The 17303-nt window shown below is 43.5% G+C and overlaps 1 protein-coding gene across 4 annotated transcripts in view; it reads right to left on the minus strand.

The window, feature by feature from the left end:
- Positions 1-17303, minus strand: part of sfxn2 (sideroflexin 2) — an 84799-nt gene that overhangs the window by 38249 nt on the left and 29247 nt on the right. For all 4 annotated transcript variants that reach the window (XM_052027705.1, XM_052027707.1, XM_052027704.1 and 1 more), the window contains 4 exons: positions 10901-10999; positions 8938-9013; positions 4325-4410; positions 2226-2286 (listed from right to left, as the gene is read on the minus strand). In XM_052027705.1, coding sequence (XP_051883665.1) covers positions 2226-2286; positions 4325-4410; positions 8938-9013; positions 10901-10999 — 322 coding nt within the window. The remainder of the gene's footprint in view (positions 1-2225; positions 2287-4324; positions 4411-8937; positions 9014-10900; positions 11000-17303) is intronic.

Here is a 17303-nt window from a genome sequence, read left to right on the forward strand (position 1 = left end):
CAGGTATATAGATAAGGATATGGGCCAAACACGGGCAAATGGGACTGGCTTAGATGGGAACCTTGGTCGGCATGGACCAGCTAGGCCGAAGCCTACAGGGCCTGTTTCCGTGCTGTGTGACTCTATATCTCTGGAGAACTGGAAATATAAAGGGATACAAGTAATGCTACAGCTATACAAAACTATGATTGGACCGTGTCTAGAATATGTTCTGGTCACCACACCTTAGAAAGAATCTCCTGTCCCTGAAGGGAATGCAGAGCAGCTTTAGTAAAATTATACCTGGTCACCAAGGGTTAAATTATTGAGCAACCTCCTGGATGCATTTCCTGGAATTTAAAAGATCTGGGATGGTGTTATCGAAGATTTCAAGATATGAAGTGAAACATGGTCTAGAAAGTGAGAAATTATTTTTGTTGGAGCAATAATCTGAAAAAGGAAGCACTTCTCTGTGCAAAAGGAGGTAAACTTAGAACTTCTTATCATAATGGCATTGAATGCCGGGTCTCCGGTTAATTTTAAGGCCACAAAGTACAACAATGTTAAACTTAGCCAAAGTGAGACCGTAGGATAATGTCTCCTTAAGATGCAAGTACAGGATAGTTGCATACAAGTTGTGTCAATCAAGCTAGCTCACTCATGGTACCGTGGTTAAGACTAGTGAGCATAACGTTACGTGACTTTGACTGAATATGCATACAATTTGTATGAAACTATCCTCCACTCACTGAAATATTCTGCAAAAATACATTCTGCAAAATATTGATTGGCAATCCAAGTTGCTGCAGTTTGTGGAATTCGTTGCCACATACAGCTGTGGAGGCCCGATCATTGGGGGTGTTTAAGGAGGAGATTGATAGGTATCTAATTAGTCAAGGTATCAAGGGATATGGGGAAAAGGCCGGGAATTGGGGCTAGATGGGAGAATAGTTTAGCTCATGGTGAGGTAGCGGAGCAGACTCAATGGGCCGAATAGCCTACTTCTGCTCCTTTATCTTGTGTCACCTCGATCCTTTGAGCCAATTCTGTTACTTCTGTAAATTGGCTGTCAGTTGCTATAAAAACTACCACTTGCAATGAGTTAGGCCTCCCAACTCATTGGCTGATGCAGATTTGTCAATTAATTCTCGGCAACCTTTTAAAAACGGATTGATCTATTTTTGTTGCGAAAAGGTTAGTAAGGGCTAAAAGTAAAAAACTAACATAAAAAGAGTTTGGCTGCAGATCAGCCACAATCTCATTCAACGGCAAAACAGGGCTGAGGCAGAGGTAAATGGGCTCTTTCTATTCCTATGCTTCCTATAAACTGATTCATTTCATGTTTGATATTCTGTGAATAAAGTTGATCAAAGCTGATGAAGGTGTCCTACCAAGAATCTAAAACATACAGGTGTCGGCTTCATTCAGCTGACAATTGACTTTAATCAGGAAATGTATGGGTTCAAGACCCATTCTAACATTTGAGCACATAATCTAGGTTGATACTTCATTGCACTGGAACATGACCAAACTTCCCTTTCTATTCAGGTAGAAGTTAAGTATCTTGTAGCACTATTCAAAGGGGAGATTTTCTGGCCATAAACTGCCTCTGCCACCCAATAGATTAAGATATCTTTATTAGTCACATGTACATCAAAACACACAGTGAAATGCATCTTTTGCGTAGAATGTTCTGGGGGCAGCCAGCACGTGTCACCACACTTCCGGCACCAACATAGCACACCCACAACTTCCTAACCCGTACGTCTTTGGAACGTGGGAGGAAACCGGAGCACCCGGAGGAAACCCATGCAGACACGGAGAGAACATACAAACTCTTTACAGACAGCGGCCAGAATTGAACCCGGGTCGCTGGTGCTGTAATAGCGTTACGCTAACCGCTATGCTACTGTGCCTGCCACGAGTGCTAGCCACTCGTTCTGTTCATTTTCATTGATCTTGCTATATGCAAAATGGCCACCGAGTTCACATGACAAGCGACCAAAATCCATGTTTGGAAGATCCTTCAAATCTTGATGAAATACTATTGAAAAATGCAAGTCTTATATTGTTTAAAATACAAACACACTTAATAACGTTAGTTAAATCGATGAGACACAATATTGCAGGGTTTAAAGAACATTATTTTTTACTGCCTACTCCAGCTCGTCAAATTAGTTGAAAAACAGACCCCCAATGAAAGCATTTCTGCCTTGTTAAATCGTTTTACCAAAGTGTATATTTACCCTGGATTCTCCCAGCTTATTTTCATTTTCGTCTGTCACGGCGATTCCACTTATAATTTCCCTAAAATGTAGAAGAAGATTTAATTTGAACACTGAATACGAGCCCCTGAATTGTGTGTCCACCTGACCTCAAGTGGTTGACAAAACAACAAATAACCTCCCAGCTGCCATAGCCGTAAATTGATTATATTATAGAAGCAGAGCATCCCCGTCCCAATTCATCAGGTTTCCACCCTTCCCCATTGAGGGTGCTGGCACGTGCCTTACCTTATTCCAGAGGTCATCCTTAATGAAGAAGCTGAGGCACTCCGTCAGAGGACTATCTGACTGGACAGCTTAACTTGTTCCTGTCCTCACCAAGCATCTATACAGATGCCCTTCCAATGAGTGGGGACCAGCACTGGGTAACAATTAGGCTAATTTTTGCAACTGGGTCTCTCGTATCTCTTTTCTCTGCCAGCAGCAACCAACTTTTCAGCCACTTGGACCCAATTCTCTGGAATGTCCTCTCTAAATGTTACCAATTTCAAACTTTAAAGTCTTCTTTAACACTAAATATTTGCTCTCCCCACTAATCTCTGCTTTCTTTGCTCATTGTCCACATTTTTCATGCTGCTCCAAAGAAGCAATGGTATTTTATTCTTTTGTCATGGTTTTATCTTCTACCTGTCTCAAGCTCACTGTTTGCTGTCCCCACATTTCTTGATTCTTTGCAATCCTCCCTCTCCTCGCAAACCTTCTTCCCTCTTTTTCTCGACGGAAACTATTGACTTCTTTCTAGCTCTTCTTTGAAAAGCTTTTTAACCACACAAGACACAGTCCAATTCTGCCTTCACATACCCCTGCAAAGATAAGTCTTCAGCAAACACCCAGACAAATGCCTGTTGATCATGGTCAGGTAGCCAGGTACGAAATAAAATCCCAAATCTCAGTGCATTTAGTTATACAGCAGTTGACCTGACTGATCAGAACTGATCACAAGGATTTATAATTTATTTGATACCCAACAAGTAGTTAGGTTGGTTCATGAAAAGAAGAACTTCAATTTCTCTTTGCTAACCTGCTCAGACCCACTGTATTATCTTTAACCATTACTTCAGCCTAGCTCTCTCCTTGCTTTGTAAAGCCTCTGATCATGGGATAAATTTCTTGATCCTTTAGAGAAGGAGGTACCTCACAAACCGGTATATGGAATTTGTTCTGGCCTCAGAAATCTTTTGGTTGCATTCTTTCTTGCTTTTCTCTGTACTTCAACTGATACTATGCTGGTTAACAGTCTCTGAATTTCTCTGCCTCAAATTCTTCTCAATCCGAGAATAGGTTCTCCTACTTCCCTCAATAATGAGCATGCAGTATTTGGTCTCCATATCCAAGGGAGGATATCCTTGAAGAAGCACTAGATGGATTCACTAAGTTGATACCTTGGTGGTGAGGTTTGTTCTACAAGGACAGTTTAATGGGATGGACCATTCCTCACAGGAGTTTGGAAGAGTGAGAGGTGATCAAGATGAAACAAGGTTCTAGGAGGAATTACTAAGATAGACGTTGAGGGGCTGTTACCTTTGACTAGGAGTTACAGTCTCAGGATACAAGCAGCTATTTACCATCGACAGGCAGAAATATTTCTCTGTATTATGAAGCCCAAAAGGGCTGTGGAAGCTCAACTGCAGAGTATATTCAAGGATGAGTTTTGGACTAATGGAATCAGGGGATATGAGCATTGGTCTGGAAAGTGGACAAGGGGGACAATCAACCGTGATTTTACTGAATGTTGGAGATGGGTGAAGGGTCACATATCGCACATTGCTGCTATTTTCTTTACGTGGAAGTGAAGACTCCTGTTGCATGATCAGCTACTCCACTCTTTCCTGGAACCTTAATGACAATGGAACTCCTAATCTCCTTCGACCTTCCTTCGCCTGGCAGCCCACAGGCTCTCAATATTCCAAGGCAGGCACAAACAATGTTAACTCTGGATTTCTCCTCAGACCAATGAGGCTCTTCTCTCTTCTAAGGGCCTTTTGCAAATGCATTATAAAAGCCAACATTTAATGATCAAAAAAAACCCACAGTGGATGAAAAAAAAGAACCGGACTTACTGTTGTCTCATCATTGGAATGTTTACACAGTTAGCAGCTGCAACGGCAACGAAAGGGACCCAGCGGGCCAATAAAGGCGGAGCTTTCTGGGGAAAGAAAATCAATCACAAAAGTGAGCATAAATCTCTTTGGTTAACTGTCCAGAGGAACAATGAGCTTACTTGTCTCAGTTCTGGCAAAAAATAATGAGGTGAAGGAATGAGATGGACCACACTGATTTCCTGCAGCAGAAGAATGGAATGCTCAGAACAGAGTCCAGTAGCAGCTCCCAATGGTGCTGAGCCAAGAGGCTGCATACACTTCACACCTGGCCCCTCAGTTTTACACTGCTTGAATGGTGTCAACAGCTTCATTGAAAAGCCAAGTGAAGTGATTTGGGTTTCTTTCTTCTCCCACCTTAAAATAAATATTAATCTTCTTAATGAATCTATGCAAGATTAAATTGTTTCTTTAATAAAAATATATATCTAATTATTTAAAGATAGCAATATCAGAGATATTCAGAAAAACTGAAAAGGTGTACAATTTGTGCACCAGCCCTTTTGATACAGAAACGAAACCCTTTCAGGACAAGCAGTGGTGTAAACCCGTCAGAAGACCATCAGGATGATCTGAAGGCATGGACACAAGATCCACTTCCTGAGGTCTACTTGCTGTCCGGGACTTCTCCACTTCAGCATTAGGAGCCGGGTGCTGGAAGGAGGTCATTGTGGTCACAGGTAGACCGTGGGAGGTGAAAGTGATGCGCGGGCAGGGTCACTCCAGCAAGTTACCTCCACATCTCTCACCACAGATGTTACCGGATGTAATAAATATTTGTCGCATTTTTATTTCAAATTTTTAGCATCACATCTTTCACTCAGTTTACACAATCACTCTGCCAGGATGCTGCCTGGATTAGAGGGCATGAGCTAGAAGGAGAGCTTGGACAAACTTGGGTTGTTTTCTCTGGAGCAGTGCAGGCTGAGGGGAGACCTGACAGAAGTTTATAAGATTATGAGAGGTATAAAGTAGACAGCCAGTATCTTTGTCTAATACTAGAGGGCATGCTTTTAAGGTGAGAGGGGTAAATTCAAAGCAGATGTGCAGGGCAATTTTTTTTGAAAAACACAGAGTGGTGGGTGCCTGGAATGTGTGGTAGTGGAAGCAAGTACGATAGAGGCATTTAAGAGGCTCTTAGATAGGCACATGAATGTGCAGAGAATGGAGGAATACAGACGTTGTGTAGGCAGAAGGGATTAGTTTAGTTAAACATTTAATTACTAGCTTGGTTAGCTCAGCACAACATTGAGGGCCGAAGAGCCTTTTCCTTTGCTGTACTGTTCTATATTCCCCTGAAAGGGTTTCGTTTCTGCATCAAGAGGTCTGGTGCTCAAATTAACTGGTGACTTTCCTCCTCTAAAAAGTTACTCCAGTTAATAAATAACATGGGTAAAATTTCCAAGAATGCCACACGTAACTGCTTAAAACAGGGAAGCACAAATTTATTTAGGCTTCTGTTTTCCCATTGTGGAGCCCATGACTTGAAAGATCCCAAACAGTGATAACTGGGATCCCAAACAGGATCCCAAAGACCCACCCCAATGAAACCTGCTTTGCTTTGTCTTTTCTTAGTCAATTCCTTAGCTGTCAAATTTTATCTGGGATAGTCATTGCCTCAGGCTTATTTTTCATGTGGAACACAAAGAATTGGTGGAAGTTAACCTGAAGGGTTTCCTCATCAATCAGTTGAGATCTCACAGCCTTGAAATAGCTGTGGAAATTGGCAACATGAGAACTGTCACTTCTGAAATCACATTGCTGGTTATTTACTTGCTTTGTTTTAGATGTTCCTCAACTGTCTTCCCAATAACCAGCTCTACTAGTTTGTCATTTACTAATGAAAGGCAAATGGATCTGTTGTTACTGGGATGTGTTTTATCGCCTTTCTTGTTATTAGTATGAATAGGTTCTGTTTTTCATGCCACCATTGCCTTGTTTTGTGAATAATTCCATAGTCATTTAGTCTGTTAATCAAGAGTTTATCCCATTTACTTCCTAAACCCTTTACAGAATACAGTACAGGATGAGGCCATTCAGCCCATCATATATTCTCATTAATAGAGCTACTACAAAATCCCATAATCTTTCCTCCTTTTAAACACTGATCCGATTCTATTTTAAATTTTACCACTGAATTTGGTTCCACTACCACTTGGTATATTCCACATCACAATAATTTACTACCTTAAAAAAAATGTTCATAACTTCACATGGCTTTAGGGTTCCCCCTAATGTTCCCCCTAAACCTTTCCCCCTTTCCCCTTCACTCAGAGTGGTGGGAGTGTGGAATGGGCTGCCATCTGATGTGGTAAATGCGGGCTCATTCTTAAGTTTTAAGAATAAATTGGATAGATACATGGACGGGAGAGGTCGGGACGGTTATGGACTGGGTGCAGGTAAACGAGAAACCACAGAGAGTTGTGGACACAGCCCAGCACATCACGGAAACCAGCCTCCCCTCCATGGACTCTGTCTACACTTCTTGCTGGCTGCTTTACTGAGGCAGTGGGAAGTGTAAGACGGAGTCAACAGAGGGGAGGCTGGTTTCCGTGATGCGCTGGGCTGTGTCCACAACTCTCTGTGGTTTCTCAGACTAGAAGGGCCGAATGGCCTGTTTTCTGTGCTGTAGTGTTCTATGGTTCTAACCATTTTGCTACTGAAACAGCAAAGCACCTCTCACTACTATTTTTACAAGTTTTTCTAACGTCCCAGTGGTTTTCCTCACAAACTATGTTAAGTTTGTTTTTCTTCCTTATTTCACTTTGTCTTATTAATCCATTTATGGTTACATTGCTTTAATCTTCAATCTGCCCAGACCATTCTTTGCTGCTTACATATTCAGCATATTAAATTGAAAGTCTTTGACCAAAGCTTTGAGTATTATCTCATTCAGCCTAACCACACATCACTTTAAATTCTTCCCATATTGCTTTGAAGTTGAATTCTTGCTTTAAAGGAGTTGCTTTCAAAGCTGAGGCAATCTCTGTTAGATCTTTTAAACTGCTTGTTTATGTGGTGTTGGTCCTTGAAGGATCTGGAGTTTTGGAATAAGGAATAAGAGTAGGGATAAGGCCTTGAGCCTGCTCCACCATTCAGTCAGATCATGGCTGATTTAATCATTGGCCTTAACCCCACTTCCCTACCCGTTCCACATAACCCTTGATTCTCATATAGTCCAAAACTACCTCAGCCTTCAAGATATTCAATGAAAATAAAAATTGCAGATGCTGGAAATCTTAAATACAAATTCCAAAACATCTTGTTCCAAAACTCAGGATCCTTCGAGGATCAACAAGCTGAAAGAAAACTCAGCAGGTTGGGCAAGTTGTCCGATCACAGATTTGTTCTAAGCACCAAAAACCAAACGAAAACTCTCCCGCTGAAGAGCAACTTGCATCTCTCTTCCCCAGTTCTAACAAAGGGTCGCAAACCCAAAGCATGAACTCTGTTTCTCTTTCCACTGGTGCTGCCTAACCTTTCCAGCATTTTCCATTTTTATTCAAAATATTCAAGGTCTCTCCACCTGCCCCTTCCTTAAAACCTTCCTCCTTGATCTTATGGTGAGTCACCTGAACTAATCTTCTTATCTGGCAGCTTTTATCTGACAACAACTACTAATGGAGGGAAATGAACCATGTGCAGGCAGAAGGGATTAGGTGTCATCAGTTTAATTAGTTCGGCACAACATCGTGGGCCAAAGGGCCTGTTCCTGTGCTGTTCTGTTCTATGTTCTCTGTTTTAATTAACTGGATTTAAATTCTGAAGCATGCATGGTTAGATTTGATATCCTCTCTGGGTCATTTATCTAGGTTTCTGAACTACTAGTTTGGTCATGTAACCATTAAACTATTATAGCCTTAAGTGCCCAATCAACTTACTCGTGTCTTTCTAACAGTAATGGGAAAAACGGACACACTGACCACCACCTGCTTTTTATCAGAAACTGCAAAGGGTTCTGAAACGTCCATCAGAACCGGTCGAACTGAATAGCAGAAAAGTGAAGCACCCAATTAGCAATCAGGGTCTTTGAATATATTTAAGGAAGAGGTAGATAGATATTTGATAAGCAAGAGGGTAAAAAGTTACGGGGGGGGGGGGTGGGTACATGGGAATGTGGATTCGAGGTCTCAATCAGGCTAGTCATGATCTTACTGAATGGCAGAGCAGGCTCGAGGGGTAGAGGAGCCTACTCCTGTCCCCGGTTTGTAAGCCACCTGCTTGGTTGTGGGAACAATGAAGCAGAGGAGAGGAAGTTATCTAGAAGTTGCGAGAAAGAATAAAACGTTTTAATCTGGTCAATTTTGCTTGCATGTTTCCCTTAGTGTTTTTCTGGAACATGATGCTTGAAGCAATCATTCAGGTCTCTGTGCCCCCATTTCTGAGTGTGTGTAGGCTCAATAAGACACAGAGAAAGAAAAATCAAAGTCCACAGCTACACCCCACAATCTGCTTTGCATTGCACCAGAGCAATTTCTATTCCTGCACCGTCAGTGGGGGAGACAAGATGAAAAACTTCAACTCTTTGAAACTACTCGAGGCAAACTTCCACTGACAGCAGCTCGTCACTGTACCTTTGTATAGAGGTTCAATCCGACCGCAGTTGCTAGTGCAGTGCTAGTTGCAGTCAAGTACGCGACTCCTATTTGTCTAAACAATGAAGAGGAAAGAAAGTTTGTTGAAGAGTCTACCTCATTTAAAAACAAAGGAAATACATACAGTTCATTTTCCCAGCCCAAACCCAGCACTGGGTTTTGCCTCTGCAAGCAAGGAACAGGCCATGCCTAACACCAAAGGTCCACCTCTGGGTCATCTGCAAAAAGAACACGCATCTAATGCTGAGAAAACAGTATCAGGTGGGATGGGGGTGACTCAGAAATCCTGGAGATGGGAAAGAGGCACTAAAGGGTTTTTTTTTGTACTTTGGAAGTGAACACAGTGGATGAAAATCCCAAATAAATAAAGAACAAATCAGAGGAAAGAAAGACTTTCTCAAAAGATTTCATTCTGGTCATGGAATCGTTTTATAAGGTTAACTACTGGCCATGTAGTGGCGAGGTGAGTAAAGAGAGAGTAGTACTGGGGCAGATTCAGGTCTGGACACCAGCTTGCCTTGAGTTGGTTTTACCAGTTTGGGTTGTTGGAAGAGTGTATAATTATCACAGCACTCCACTCCCAAAAGGAGGAAGCCAAACAAATCCAGCATTCTCCTCTCCAACTGCTTTCCAGTCACCCTCAATACACAAAGCTACTATCACGAGGCACAGCAGATGACCATTGGGCCTGAATGTAAAGCGCGATGATGCTGGAGGAACTCAGCAGGCCAGGCAGCATCCGTGGAGAAAAGCAGGCGGTCAATGTTTCGGGTCAGGACCCTTCTTCAGGACTGAAGATAGGAAAAGGGGAAGCCCAATAAATAGGAGGGAAAAGCAGAGCAGTGATAGGTGGACAAAAGAGGGGAGGCGGGGTGGGCACAAGGAGGTGATAGGTAGATGTAGGTGAGAGACAGTGATAGGCAGGTGCGGGGGAGGAGGGGAGAGCAGATCCACCAGGGGGTGGGTCAAAGGTAAGAAGAGAGAGGTAAAAAAAAGGGCTAGGAAAGGGAAGAAGGGAAGAAGCACGGTGTGGGGGGTGGGGGGGGGGGAAGAAAGGGGTTGTGGGGAAGTGGGTGGGGATTACCTAAAGTGGGACAATTCAATGTTCATGTCATTAGGCTGCAAGGTTCCAAGACGGAAAATGAGGTGCTGTTCCTCCGGTTTGTGCTTGGAATTCTCCTGGCAGTGGAGGAGGCCGAGGACTGACATATCAGTGATAGTGTGGGAGGGGGAGTTGAAGTGACTGGCAATGGCCTATTGTGTTTCTGCCTTACCAGAGAGATCCACTGTCTCTGCTCTTTCTCCACAAGCTTACAAATGTTCCCTTTCCAAAAATATATCCAATTCCCTCCAGAATTTGCATCCTCTTCCCTTTCATAGCAAGTCACTGTCTTAAATTCTTCCCTCCTCTCACCCCTCTTAGTTCTTTTGCCAGTTGCGTTCGTATGTGACTCTGGTGATTGGCATTTCTGCAATGTGTTGTGTTCCTCCCCTAGTTTTCAGCACCTCTATTTTGAGCACGGAAACCATTTTGGAGTGGGGAGAGGTGACTTGCAGAGGAGAATCGCAAATTAGATTTTCCATGTGATGTCTCCCTTGCCAAAGAGCCCATTCACTGTGCAGCTTCAGTACGAAGAGTGGGCAACTGGTCAAGGAACCCGGCATTTGCACGTCTGTAGCTGAGGCCAGCCAGGAGAGTAGGGAAGGAAAGAAAACATTGGAAAACTCTTCTAATATAACAAAGAACATGACAGCTGCACTGCAAAAACCAAATAGAGCTGCCAAGTCCAATAATAGCTGTACAAAATGTCCTATTTCCAATGAATAAAATCAACCAATTTGCTGGCTGCATTGGTAGCTCGTCGATTGTCGATGAACAAAGAGGGAGCAAGGCACACCAATTAGAACTAAGGACTTACTTCTTGAAAAGAACAACACTTACGTTGCACTTATTGGTGATGCAGCGTTCCTATTGGTGTAGTTGACCAAGGCATTGAACGACTGATTCACCCACTGCCAAAATACCACAGCTGGAACTGTTCTGAAAGGAACAGAGGAACAATGTACCAGTGACAGAGTGAGCTCTTGCAAGTAGCCTGAAACATCTGGAGATGCAATTTGATTTGCAACGTTGCAAACCTACAGTCTCAAGCACAGTACCAGAAGACCAGTGCTGTGCACTGAAACAAATGGACCTTTGGTCACCCTGAATCAGAAGTTTGTGGGTTCAAGCCCTGCAAAAGGACATCAGCAATATCTCAAAATATTTTATATGCAATGCAGGATTCTGAAATGGGTTGAAACAAAGATTGCCATTACTTACAAAAAAAAGCTGTCTTGCACACCACAAACCACAGTGAGGTGAATGTCCACAGAACAGTACAGCAGGGGAACAGGCCCTTCGGCCCACAATATCTGTGCTGAACATGATGCTGAATTAAACTAAATCTCTTCTGCCTGTACATGATCCATATCCCCCATTCCCTGTATATTCTATCTAACAGCCTCTTAAATACCACTATCATATCTGCTTCCAACTCCACCCCTGGCAGCCTGCTCCAGGCACCCACCACTCTCAGTGTAAAAAAAACTTGCCCCGTGCATCTCCTTTAAACTTTCCCCCTCTCATCTTAAATGCATGTCCTCTAGTATTTGACGTTTCTACTCTGGGAAAAAGATTCTGTCTACTCTATCTATGCTTCTCATGATCTTATAAGCTTCTATCAGGTCTCCCCTCAGTCTCTAACGCTCCAGAGAAAACAAACCAAGTTTGTCCAACCTCTTCTTATAGCTCATACCCTCTAATCTAGGCAGCATCCTGGTAAACCTCTTCTGTACCCTTTGCAAAGCCTCCACGTCCTTCCTGTAATGAGGTGACCAGAATTGCACTCAATACTCGAAGTCCAGTTAACCTGTTTTTCCTGCAATTAGTTAAAGAATAAACGGGCAGAATTTATACTACACCATTCCAAATACCTCCCACTTGTTGCCACATTTGTCCATCAGCTCCATCATAGCCAAAAAAATCATCATCCTCATTTATAATCATCCCACCTTGACCTCATCCTAAGCTGAATCCCAGCCCTGGCTTTCCATCAAGTTACATGGGCCTTTTGGATATCCTTCCATCTATATTTCAACAAGGGGCAGTACTATCTCTACGCTGCAAGGTAGGAGAAGCCACGTCGATTATCAACTGCCAGCAACAGCGACAAGTCCACATTATACAGTTTGAGAAAACTACGCTAACAAAATCAATTCTGACCTCTGGTGTGGAGTTTGCACATTCTCCCCCCTGACTGCATGGGTTTCCTTCCACAGCCCAAAGACGCAAATGTTGGTAGGTTAATTGGCCAGTGTAAATTGCCCCTGGAGCGTGAGTATAGTCTGGGGAGAGTTGATGGGAACGCAGAGGGAATAAAATGGCATCGGTATAAATGGGTGCTTGATCGTTGGTGTGGACCCAGTGAGCCTGCATCCTATGGCTTTATGACCTTACAAGATGGATTCCATTTCTTTGGATATTCTCTATCGGATTAGTTTTTACAGCAACAAGTGAAAAAGCTTAAATTGCCCAAATCGTTCAATGCTTCAACTCCATCGTTACTGAACCACAAGCTTCTGGCTTTACAACCACTTTGCAGAGCAAGGCGTCTTATTAAAATAGGAAGATCTTTGAATCAGAGAACTCCTCACACAGACCTATGTTGAGTTACAGCACAAGAATGTTTCCAGAGAAGAGATTAGAGAGAATAATTTGCAAACAAGGTTTTGTAGTTGGACATTGGAACTGGTTCTAATGTCCAACTACAAAACCAGACACTTCCAAACTCAGTATCTTCCCTGCTTACCTGTCTTAACCAAAAGAAGTTTCAAATCAAACATTTCAAAAATAAAAAAAAAGGATAGAACTAAATGAATTGGAAATACAGGAGACTGTAGATGCTGGAATCTAGAGCAATAAACAATCTGCTGGAGGAGCTCAACAGTCAAGCGGCATCTGTGGGGGGGGGGAAGGAATTGTCAACGTTTCCTTTCACTGCCTGCCCCCTCCCTCCTCCCCACAGATGCTGTTCGATCTGCTGAGTTCCTACTTGTTGCTAATTAAATGATTTGCTCATCAAAGAAAGTTTGGTCATAAAGCAATGCACTCCCTTTTGCTTCTGCTGGTGCTGACACTAGTGTGACCTTACCTCCCGTTTTTAAAGACACAGTCCCATACTTAAGCCATAACATGGGGTTGCCAACTACATTTCCCCCCAGAATTGGTAAATTCTCCTGTATTTTCTAACTCCAAATATTTTTTCCTTTTCACAATAATGCAGATGTTCGTTTTGCTAAATGACTACATTCCTGAAACAAAGCCTATGGTGTACGTGGGCAAGTAGGAGTTTTTACCATGGGAAGTTAAACCTCGTGGTCTTTAAAACAACAGCAGTCAGTGTTTCAACAAGCAGTGGTGATGGCTGTTGCACTGAGTAATATGTACTGTGCTTGAACCCAGTCCAAGATAATCACCACTAGTTAGCCAGGATCTCCTGATTCTACCTTAGCCATTGGCCCTCAGTAAGTGACTGGGAACGTCAGCAGATGTGTGGCAGCCAACAGTACCAGGTGTGTGGCTGGACGTGGAGCTCAGAATGTGGGCGGGCACGCGGCTGGGAACGGGCGCGCAGACGAGAACAGTGCCTGGCGTGCAGGTAGAGTCCAGCTGGGGAACAGGGACACTTGTGTGGACAGAATGCAGCTGGGTACGGGACCAGGACTGCGAACAGAGTGCCGTGGAATGGGACCGGATGTGTGGATGGAATGTGGCCGGGAACAGGGCTGGGGGTGCAGTTGGAGTGTGACTAGGAATGGAGGGAATGTGGTAGGCTGGGAATGTGGTGTTCCAGAGAGGGAGGGACTATGGATAAAATGAGGTGTGGGCAGAGAGCAGGGGCTGGTTGACTGGGATGATGGGGAGAGAACAGGAGAGGATATTCAAGCAGAAGGGGTTCAAAGACAAGGAGCACTGAGGGTGTGAAGGATCAAGGGGAGGGAATTGGGTGCAGGTTGTGTTGCATTGTGCTTGCAAGTGGTCTGTCTGCCCCTTGACTTGGATGCTTTAGCTCTATAGCTTTACAATTGATGTCACACTTGCACTGTTTGTGCTGAAGAATTGAATGACCTCTCTGATTTGTGAGCCTTGAGTATTTTAAATTACTACAACATGGCAAGATACAGCTCCCATCTCTTGGACTAGCGCTAAACTGAGGTTTGTAGATCTTTGAGGGACATTTTTCTGTTGCTTTTGCTGGAAAACAAATAGCCACCCTTCATACATCACCAACAGCCTGTCCTGGTCAAATCACGTAGATGCCACGGCCAAGGAAGCTCACCAGCGCCTCTACTTCCTCAGGAGGCTAAAGAAATTTGGTTTGTCCCCTTTGACTCTCACCAACTTTTATCGATACACCATAGAAAGCATCCTATCTGGATGCATCATGGCTTGGTACGGCAACTGCTCTGCCCAGGACCTCAAGAAACTGCAGAGAGTTGTGGACACAGCCCAGCGCATCACAGACACCAGCCTCCCCTCCTTTACCTCTCATTGTCTTGGTGAAGCAGCCATCGTAATTAAAGACCCCACCCAACCGGGTCATTCTCTCTTCTCTCCTCTTCCATCAGGTAGAAGATACAAGAGCCTGAGGGCACATACCACCAGATGTAAGGACAGCTTCTACCCCACTGTGATAAGACTATTGAACAGTTCTCTTATACATTGAGATTGACTATGACCTCACGATCTACCTTGTTGTGACCTTGCACCTTATTGCACAGCACTTTCTCTGTAGCTGTGACACTTTACTCTGTACTGTTATTGTTTTTTACCTGTACTACATCAATGCACTCTGTACTAACCCAATGTAACTGCACTGTGTAATGAATTGACCTGTACGATCGGTATGCAAGACAAGTTTTTCACTGTACCTCAGTACAAGTGACAATAGTAAACCAATACCAATAAGATGGTAGAGGCCACTGTGGAAACTGAAGCTTTGGTGATCAAAGGGACACTGCAAATACATGTCTTTTGAGAAATCTTAGCAGAGAGGCTCAGAGAAAGGTTTGTTGCATCAGATATCCTTGCAATGGTTGGATGAGCGTGGGAAATTTAGTAAAGGGGCATTCAGTGGGGTGGTCAGGGTGTACAACAGCTGCCGAATGGATTCCTGCCAAATTTGAACTTCACTTCCATTATTTCCTATGTCTTGATTTATTCCACAGCAGGGAGGAGATGTGGAAAAAATTATTATTTTTGTTTACACACTTGAAGATGCTGAGGTCTGCAACACAATGCCGAAAAGGGAAATGGAACAAGATTCGATTCTAATTTTCAAAAATAAATGGGATTCGGGGGTAAAATAAACTTGAAAGACGATAGGGGAGAAGCAATTAATTGTAAAGCTCTTTTGTAGGACCAGCATGGGTATTTTGGGTTGAATGGCCTCTTACTATGCAGTACAATTGCATGAATGTGTTGCCACGGGCAGCTGTGGAGGCAAAGTCATTGGGGGTATTTAAGGAAGAGATTGATAGGTATGTGAGTAGCCAGGGTGTCAAAGGTTATGGTGAGAAGGCGGGGGAGTGGGGCTAAATGGGAGAATGGATCAGCTCATGATAGAATGGCAGAGCAGACTCGATGGGCAGAATGGACGACTTCTGCTCCTTTGTCTTATGATTCGATTGTGCAGGTCCAGAGATTTAGAAAGAGCCATTGCCTCATTAGCCCAAAATCCATTCGCATCACCAGCCTGTATTACACAAGATTCATAGGGACATGGATTTAAAGTTCATACTTGACCTCCAAGGCACTGATGTACAAACTTAAATTGCCCACAAAGAAAAAAACGCTCACAAACCTCTGTTTCAGTCCTTGCTCGTTTACTGTTTTCTCTCCCTTCCCTTCTCACATCTGTGAATGTCTTGGCTTTAATAGTTACATGTGGCAAAGTACGCTGTGCACTAATAACCTTTTGCGCAAAGAAATCCTTCTAATCTTCACAGTTTTTGTATTAACACTGAGGTTATGTCCCGAAGTTAATGATTGCTGACCAGTGGAAATGACCTTCCTTTATCTCCACCTAAACCTGCTCAGAATAGTGTGTTAGAACTTGCTTAATGATTTCTGCTCCATTGATTACAGACTTGGGCTTCAGTGATGTGTATAGATACTACTAGGCTAAGTCACTGTGCTATGACCCAGGAGTTATCCATGAGCAATTCCAAGGGCATAAAGTGGAGTGGTTAATTGACTGAAAGGGTTTTGCTAAAATTAGAGGGCGAACATGTCAATTAAACAAGAGTAGGTTCTCAGCACCACACAACTGTAGCAGCTTCAATAGATAAATCTACAAGTCACTTCCATTAAGTAAGCGCAAGTATAGTTGTGCATCACGATCAGCTCCCTGGTAAAGTTTTCCCATATACCCTCCCCTTTGACTTTAATGGTTAATATTTATCCATAAAACATCTTACCTGGTCACACAGGTGACACAAGAGGCTGCAGATGCTGGAATCTGAAGTAACAAACAAACTGCTGGAGGAACTCAGCGGGTCATATCCTGCACAAATTTGCAGGTATGGTCACACTAACCATGGATCAAACACCAAAGCGTTCATCTCGGCAAGAGAATGGGAGGCAGCTCATCAAAGACAAAAAGTCACCCAGTGGTAGCTGGAAGGAGCATTTTGAAGAACTCCTCAATAGTAATTCAATCCTTGACATGTGTATTGATGACTTTATTCCACAGTAAATCATCTGCCACCCCAGACCAATGGGCAGGCACGGTAGTGAGGCGGTTAGTGTAATGCTTTACAGTGCCAGCGACCCGGGTTCAAATCTGGCTGCTGTCTGTAAGGAGTTTGTACGTTCTCCCCGTGTCTGCGTGGGTTTCCTCCGGGGGCTCCGGTTTCCTCCCACATTCTAAAGACGCACGGGTTAGGAAGTTGTGGGCATGCTTTGTTGGCGCCGGAAGCGTGGAGACACTTGCGGGCTGCCCCCAGAACACTACGCAAAAAGATGTATGTCACTGTGTTTCAATGTGGATGTGACTAATAAAGATATCTTATCTAAGAATGCTCTGCGGTTACTCACCCAGGTTACTCTGAGAGTACCCCCCCCCCCCCCCGCCAACAAAACTGTGCCCTCCACCATCAAGGACAAGAGCAACAGGCGCAATTTTTTGACTAGTAGAAATGATCTTTCTTTACCTCCCCCAGACACACTCAGAATAGTGGTGTTAGAACTTGTTAATGATTTCTGCTCCACTGATTGGAGACTTGTGCAGGTACACCACCAC

The sequence above is a fragment of the Pristis pectinata genome, chromosome 12, assembly GCF_009764475.1.
Source record: "Pristis pectinata isolate sPriPec2 chromosome 12, sPriPec2.1.pri, whole genome shotgun sequence".
In the NCBI taxonomy this organism is placed as follows: Eukaryota; Metazoa; Chordata; class Chondrichthyes; order Rhinopristiformes; family Pristidae; genus Pristis; species Pristis pectinata.